At 38.2% G+C, this 8306-nt stretch overlaps 1 protein-coding gene across 1 annotated transcript; it reads right to left on the reverse strand.

Annotated features, from left to right (window-relative positions):
- Positions 1 to 3531: 3531 nt before the first annotated feature.
- LOC132175335 (serine/threonine-protein kinase AtPK2/AtPK19) lies at positions 3532 to 7403 on the reverse strand. The gene is made up of 6 exons (XM_059587235.2): positions 6569 to 7403; positions 5643 to 5725; positions 5428 to 5548; positions 5107 to 5280; positions 4152 to 4259; positions 3532 to 3997 (listed from the first exon to the last, which is right to left on the reverse strand). Exons 1-6 carry the CDS (start codon positions 7220 to 7222, stop codon positions 3713 to 3715), a joined length of 1425 nt encoding a protein of 474 aa, XP_059443218.2. The 5' UTR covers positions 7223 to 7403; the 3' UTR covers positions 3532 to 3712.
- Between the last annotated feature and the right edge of the window lie 903 nt (positions 7404 to 8306).

Below are 8306 nucleotides of genomic sequence, written 5' to 3' on the forward strand. Positions count from 1 at the left end.
GCTCTTTAAAATTTACTTTTAGTCAAAATTTTGTTAAATTCTATAGAAATCAAGCTTTCTATTTCCCTCTCTATTTTGTGGCTCGTTAGACCTCTCTCCACATTTGGAGAATAAAATCTTTTATCTACTTTATTTTTTTAAGGTTTTTATATTTTTTCTCGCACTTTTTTTCTCCCCGAAAATAGAATAAAAATTATTTTGAAATAAAATAGAGTAAAATTTAGAAAGTTTATTATTTGATAGTTTTTTAGCCAAATTTTAGTTAAAGAATAGAGAGTTAATTGAAAAATGCTTTTAGTCAAAGAAACAAGAGGGATCCAGATCCGAAATACCCGGGGCAGGGGTGGGCATTGAGTTGAAGATGGGGGCTACGTAGGCATGGGTTTGGGCTTTAGGTTAATAATGGCCCTTGTCTGGCAGGCAGGCAGTAGTGTCCCCTTGTTTCATTCAGATTCTAACCTGAGTGTTTCCAGAAGCACGTGAAAACATATTTTATAGGTTAGACATTTCTAGCGTCCAACAAGGTGTGCTGTCCCGAATGAAGAAGGAACCAAAGAAAGTTAAGAAACAAACAAACAATTTCCTCATCCCCTTATAATTAATAAATACCCAAAAATAGAAACGAACTTCATTTTAATAATTTGCAAAGCTCAATATCAAACTTCAACAACGTATTTCTCAATCTGGTTTGACCCGTATGTCAAATGGCCGGTTCCTCTACCCCGAGCTACAGTACAGGGTCAGCCACCGACCATCCCGAAACGAGGAAAATTAGAGCATTCAAATCAACCTAAAACATTATTCTTTACAATTTTGCTAGAGTGGAAAATTCTATTTTATAATTTGATCACACATGTCAAGATGTGACTGAAGCCACCTCAGCAATCACGTTTTAACACGCGTCAACAAGTTATAAAAGAATTATAAGTCTTATGAAAAATTATAAAGTATTTTATGGTTGATCAAAAGTATTTTTTACTGAAATAAACAGAAGAATTTTAATTTAATAATTGAGACAATATTTGACTACATCATTGCCTTGATTTGCTTAAAAAATTTTAGTGGAAGCTTATCTTTAAAGCATGTTTGAAATTACGTTTGAAAAATAGTGATTTTAAGTCAAAAAAGAGTTTTTGGACAAAAGCTTAATTTTTAAGCTTTTACCAAAAGTGCGTTTTGGTCATTTTTATTTTTTATGTTTTTTGAACCCTTCAAAGCGCTTTTTATTTTTTTTACCAAATGAGTACTTTTTTCTTCTAACGGACTTTTTGAGTGTTAAAAATACTTTTAAACTCCTCAAACGCAATCTCAAACAGGCTCTTAATTGGTGAGCCAAGACGCTATTGCAACATATCATTTATTTGACTCATTTCTACTTTCAATTGTTTTTAGTTTACACTGTATGAGGGAGCTTTTTGAGGTTCCCTACCCCTATGTGTATTTTGCTTCTGTTTAGTTAATGGAATTTTTTTTTTTTTTGAAAAAAAGAAGCTCTTATCGAGGACCATGATCTCTTCCTATTGAACAAGGAAAAAAAGGAACCAACAGCAAAAAGAGACAATAGTCATTAAACTTGTCCAAGCAAAGAAGATAGGCCATCTCATCTACTTTTTTATTCTGACCAACATGATAGTAGACAATAAATAGAAATCTAGACACACAACACAGATGAAGATGGCTACTTGTGTACTTAGGGTGGAAGAGGCAGTGTGAGTGGAGAAGACTTTGATGCATCATAATTATTTCGGTTCTTCTCATGTACCTTTCTAATGTAGGCAGAAGCCCTACCATCAACACTCATCTCTTCATGGATCTCATAAGTAGAATCATTCTTCTCACCTGGTTCAATCAAGAATGAATGCTTTGAGCCGCTCTGTGGTTGTTGCGACCTTCGGCTTCCAGAAATCCGGGACGGCACTGGTTTGTTGTCAACCATGGCAGAGTCCACCGAAGGTTCAAGGCTTCTGCGTGCTGCCGTATGTCGGCCTGCTCCAAGAGTCATCTTTGAGATAGAAAAAGATGACAGCTTAATGATGTTCGCCACCATCTTTATTGACTTCTCACAGAGGGACTTGTCACACCTATCATCACTACTCATGGCTGTAACAAGCTTCTACAGTACAACTACTCCCAAAAGAGCAACTAAGATGATTGCATCTAACTGGTGAAAATAGATATAAATAAACAAGCGACCCTTGCTTGTGAAGCAATGTAGGGCAGTAGGGGTATAGATTAAGTGATTTTTCTAACTGGGTTCTTCTGCCTTTGTGGAAACTCCTTGTAACAGCAAAGGAAACACCACTTTCTTTAGCGGATAGATCCCTTTCTTTAGGGATTTGCTAGGGGCATACGCTGGAAGAATCTATTCTCCAACACCCCCCCCCCCCCTATCCATGCTTGTGTAAGCGTGAAAAGTGATATGCCATCAGAGGGGGGATCCTCACCAATCTTGACTAACTGAGCTTACTTTTTCGTCCAGATGCACAGCACACCTCTCATCTCTTGTATGATTAATTATAATAATAGAAACTAAAACGAAATGAAATTCATGTCAATCGCTTTCAAATAAACACCAGTTTCTAAGATGCCATTATTAGTTAACAAGGTGCCTAGATTTACTTAGTACTTAATATTTTTTTGTTGCGTCAAAGAAAAGTGAGATGGAACAAGATTGTTCTGCATTGCTTTTCTCTTTGTATTACTTTCTAAATGCATCTCTTTACTATTCGCCATTGCTTTCTCTCACCTTCCCCAGGACGTTACAGACAGAATCCCATCAAAGTAATTTGGAAGTCTGGCCATAATTAGCTATTGGATATTCTGATGATATGCTTCAATGAGTAACTGGATAAAAATTCCAAAAGCCATTTCAAGTTCTCATGCTCTCCAACTTTGTTGAGGAATGTAAACATGATCAGTAGGTAATTAACTAGATTAGGTATTACAAAATCTCAAGTTATCATGCTCTCCAACTTACACAAGAAGAAATAAACATGATCACTGTGCAATCATTGTAGAACTCTCTCTCAGCTCCCCCAAAAAAAACACTTACGAATGCATACTGTTCCGTTCCATTTGCCCAAATTAAGTGGGCGATTCAATTTTGATTAATCCATCAACCTCAGCATGACTCCAAATCTCAAACCTGCCTGCTACCTGTAGCGGACTGTTTGGATCCTTCTTTTCTATACAACGCTATCTAGGGTCTTATCATTTGTTACGTCATGAAATTCTCTTTTTCTACAGGCTAACATCGACAAACATTCTTTTTGGCATTCCTCTTACCCCTATAGCATCTTTAACTTACATCAGTAGTAACACATAATATGAGTTATAAGCAAATCCATACTTAAAAAAATTTATCAATCTTGTTGGAATTAACAAAACTTCACATGGCAAAGTTCTCATCTTACGTGACATGTTCTAGCTGGTATGGTTTACTGTAGAATCAATGAAATGAAACATGAAAGGAATACTTCAAGACATTTTTTAACTGTAATGAGAATTTAAGATCAAGCTGTAAGCATGTAGTAAGTGAAAATCCATGATACTATTTATTCAAGATTAAGTTAGAAATAATGTACATGAGATATGAAAATGAACATATTTCTTTGTTTGAAAGCAAAACTTACAGATCACAATTGAATGGCAGCTTTGCCTCAAACCATCCTTCATATCATCCAAATTTTGTTCTTGGCCAGAAGCCTTAAGTTTATCCGGAGGAAAGCCAAGGGTTAGGAGCCACATAAGTGTAACCTTGGAAATGTTCACCTGCAGTTGGTGTGGCAGCCGGCGAGTCATTTGGAGGCATTGCTGTCCAGCACCGGTCAAAATTGGCTGTACAGTCTTTTCCACTTACATCTGGCTTGAACTTAGGCTGCAGTTCTCTGGCCTCCAATTTCTTCCAGTTGATTGATTGAAACCATTTATGACTTTTGATATCATCCCCTCCACTAGGCCCACTGCCTAATCTTCTCGATGGTTCCTTCTGCAGCAACTGCAAAAATAAAGAGAAATAGAAATTTCCTAATCTTTTATTCAACAGAGCGAAATAAAAAAATTAAAAAAAAAAGGGGGGGGGGGGGGGGGGGGTAGGGGGGTGGGGGGGAGGGGAGAAGAGAGAGAAAATCACATGGAAACGATATACTTACTCCTTTGAGTAGAGAGTGCGCTTCACTGGTAAGGAAGGGTGGAAGTTTCACCTTCTCTTTAATGATTCTCTCCTGAAGTTTCTTTCTGTTTGCATGTGTAAATGGTGGCTGAAGGAAGAAATATTTATCAACTTTGGGACAAACAATAATAAATTGATAACTTGGGGTTACAGCTTTTTGATCCTTTATACAGGCTATTTGTGGCACTAAATGAAGCAACTGAAACAGCATTGGAACCAATGTTCATGACACACTCCTCCACAATCAAGCAGCCTAGATATTGTTGCACAAGGAAGGAGCAAACACAGTTCAATGAGGAGCAAGGCAGTCCAAACCAGGTGAGTGATGACATCTGTGCTATACGAAATTAAGGATACTAAAATCTGAGCAACTGTGCGAACTCAACATGAGAAGAACATGAGTACGAGGCATGCGCTCAACTCAACAGTTGAATACATACCTGAGAGGCATGAAAGCCAAAGGAAAAGACAAGCAACTTCCTAGCACTCTATAAGTTGGTCCAACCATTATCAATAATGATTCTCTCTTGCACGGAGAGCCCAATATGATAAAAGTACCCACAACCTACAAGCTGCTATTTTTACATATGCACTTCATTTTTTACTGAAATGGAAAGAGAAGATTTCATAACTAGCTAATTCAGTAAGATTTGTCCCTTATCTTCTTTTATCTCATTTCTTCTAGGAAAAAATGCACGCTCCCTTTCCAGGGGAGAACCGGACTGCCAAACTTTTGACCCTTTGACATTGGTGCACACTATCAATAGGTTACTCGATCATTTTGATTGGATATTCTGACAATTGTTTGGGTGACATGAAAACCATGGTTGTCAAAAACGTTATTGGTTACTAAAACTACTGCCTGACAAGACATATTCATAAGTCAAAATCTGGAAATTCTTCAAAGTACTAAAAGTTTCACAAAATGGTATTACCTGCCCTGTTAGCATCTCATACAAGAGTATACCAGCACTCCACCAATCTGCATCTTTATTGTGGCCTTTAGACAGCAAAATTTCTGGAGCCATGTACTCTGTGGTCCCACACATAGAATTTGATCTGGTTGATTCATCAATTTCCTTTGCCAGTCCAAAATCAGTTAGCATAACCTGTATCATAGGTACCAACATTAGGAAAAACAAAAAAAAAAATGGCCACATAATTTCAAAGAAAACATATTTATGGAAGAAAAGCACATTTCATGACTTCCATGCATATTCCTACAAAAGAAATGTGTAAACGGGCATGGCCATTACATGCCCATCAGCGTCCATGAGAATATTTTCAGGTTTAAGATCCCGGTGCACGATTCCGCACTTGTGAAGATGTGAAACAGCAGATACTATCTCAGCAGTATAAACCCTTGCCTGATCCTCACTACTCATCAAGACACACGCAAAGCCTAAATCAAACAGGTGAACATACAATGTGATTAGAAATCAAAAGGTTCAAACAGCACTGCAGAAGGTACCTGAAGATTCCCTGCCGGTACAGATGAAAGAAGAGATGCCCTCCATTTATAAAATCCAGAATCAAGTAAAGCTTAGACTTTGTCTGCAATGACATCCACACACACACACAAAAAAAAAAAAAAAAAAAAAATTAGAACATTCTATTCCCAATTAAGTTCACAAGGAAAGGTCACAAATTTCAACCTATATTTGACTATTTATCAGGAAAGATGCAACCACCATTCCCTAGTGAAAGAAAAAAAAATAGCACTCTTAAGCCAAAATTATACATGTAAAGCAGTACCGCCAACTAATGGTTTCTATCAAATACTATTCAGTCTGATAATGATTAGATACGTCGCTAAAACAATCATTTATGTCTCTGTTTTATTATCGGATTTCAAGAATGAGCCGGACGATCCTAACATCATTTATGAGGAGCCAGACAACAAAGCCTCAGATAAAGATGTCTCCAACGCTACTCTCCCAGCAAGAACAACTTTTGCTATTGTGATTTTTTAGCAGTTCGGTTAGGAGGGACAAAGAGATGCTTTCGATCGGTCAAAAGAAGATACCGCAAAAACACATCATACGACCAAATCTTTGATCCAACAGAGATGTGATAACTCAAAACATTTCTTAAGAAACGCCCAAAGGCCAATAACATAAATCGCCAACAAAAAAAATAAAAATTCAAGTATCTTACTAATGGTGGGCATTTGGAAAGGAACAACAGGGTTTCATGCTCAACCTCAATCTCAGTGAGAATCTAACAATCTACCATACTTTTCACATGTAATTTTAACGAATTCCCAATACACCATAAATTTTAATTTGTAATCTGAATTGAAGAACTATTGCATCACATGGGCCAAACACTAAAAAACCAAATATTTATAAAGAGCAGGCATGGTAAAGAACGAGTTTAAGTTGAAAAAGTATGTACCTGGAAGGAGTAGCGGAGCTGAACTATAAAGGGGTGTACGACTTTAGTGAGAATGTCCCTCTCGGCCTTCATGTAATCCACATGGTTCTTCTTTATGATGGTGTCCTTCCTCATTACCTTCATCGCATATATCCCATCATCATCTCCTTCTTCTTTACGCTCACCATTATTAGGAGCACTCGCTCTCTTCCTCACCACCTGGAACACTTTCCCAAACGCCCCCTGCCCCACAACCCTCAGAATCTCAAAATCCCCAGGCCCAAACTTTTCCACATCCTCGCTCGGTCCGTTTCTAGCTTCGGCGTCGGACTCGGACTCGGATTCGTACTCGGGTGTGTGGATGGGGAGGGAGCGGGAGAGAGTGAAGCGGGGGGAGGGGCCCACGAAGGAGTGGGACCGGTGGCGAATGACGGGTGGGTCCCCTGGGGGGAGGGTGGGGGATGACGTGGACGGCGGTGATGATGAGGGGATGGGGTTTTGGTGGGGGTGGTGATTGTGTGGGGTTGAGGGGCCGAAAACTTCAGAGAAGTCGAAGTCGAGCTCGGGGTCTTGGGTGGACGGTGGGATTGAGATGGTGAGCTTGCTACCGAGGTTGGTGGCCAAGAGAGACTGCAAGCTTTTCTTCTTCTTCTTCTTCTGAGAATTGGATAACATTTTTGATTCTCAGAGAGAGAGAACCAGGAATTACATCTTGGGAGTGTGTGAAAGTGTGATTTCAGAGGAAGGTGGCAAAGGCAATCATCGGTGCATCAACACCCACCATAACCAATACCTTTTAGCAGGGAAGTATCAAGTACGAGTTCAATGGATCCAACATGGAGAAGTAGGCTGCGTATGTCGACGCGCCTTTTGGTGCTCGTGTCCAACACTCGCAACAACAGCAACTTTATCCTACTTGACATTTCGGAAAAGGTCAGCATTGACCGTCTGCCCGAATCGATGTTCAGCTTTGATTCGATTTTATGAATTATGAGTTCCACATTACTCTCCTCGGCTTACGGGAATCCTCCATATTTTAAATAAAATTGATAATATTTAGGGTTAAATACTAAATATCCCATGCGGTTTGGTAACTTTATTTTTACCCCTCTGAAGTTTCATTTTTATCAAAGGACCTTCTTGGAGTTTTGAAAAAGGATCAAGTTAGTCCATCCGTTAGTTGACCGTTAGGACTGACATGTGGACCAATCAAATGTTGACACGTGGCACCTATTTAATTTATTTTTTTTAAAAAAAAAAAAATTAAAAAAAATGTATTTTTTTTTAATACTTTTTTTTTAAAATTTTAAAAAATTAAATAGATGCCACGTGTCAACATCTGATTGGTCCACGTGTCAGTCCTAACGGTCAACTAACGGATAAACTAATTTGGTTCTTTTTCAAAACCCCAGAGGGGTTCTGTGATAAAAATGAAACCCCAAGAGGGTAAAAATAAAATTACCAAACCCCAGGGAAGTATTTAGTATTTAACCCTAATATTTATTTAACAGTTAGAATTTAAAATTAATAAATTAAACATTATACATTATTCAACCTTAAGAGAGAGTCCTCTCCAATTGGTCTCTCAAGTGCAGTCACTGTCAGGCAACAAATTAACTACTACTTCGAGAGAGAGCAAGTTAATTCCATCAAAAGCTTCTTTTCAAAAACCTTCTTTTGTACAGGAGTCGCAAATTATTACAATTTGGTAAACGAATTTCAGCTGATTGACATTTAATTACACATACGTGCTGATCTG

Source organism: Corylus avellana, chromosome 3, assembly GCF_965113065.1.
Source record: "Corylus avellana chromosome 3, dhCorAvel1.hap1.2, whole genome shotgun sequence".
Lineage (NCBI taxonomy): Eukaryota > Viridiplantae > Streptophyta > Magnoliopsida > Fagales > Betulaceae > Corylus > Corylus avellana.

Bases quoted from the DNA above. Each gene is read 5' to 3' on its own strand.
- LOC132175335 (XM_059587235.2), bottom strand. From the start codon at position 7,222: ATGTTATCCAATTCTCAGAAGAAGAAGAAGAAGAAAAGCTTGCAGTCT. The intron at 5,726-6,568 runs GTACATACTTTT...ATGTCATTGCAG, and splicing joins AGCTCCGCTACTCCTTCCAG to ACAAAGTCTAAGCTTTACTT. The intron at 5,281-5,427 runs GTAATGGCCATG...CCTATGATACAG, and splicing joins TCATGGACGCTGATGGGCAT to GTTATGCTAACTGATTTTGG.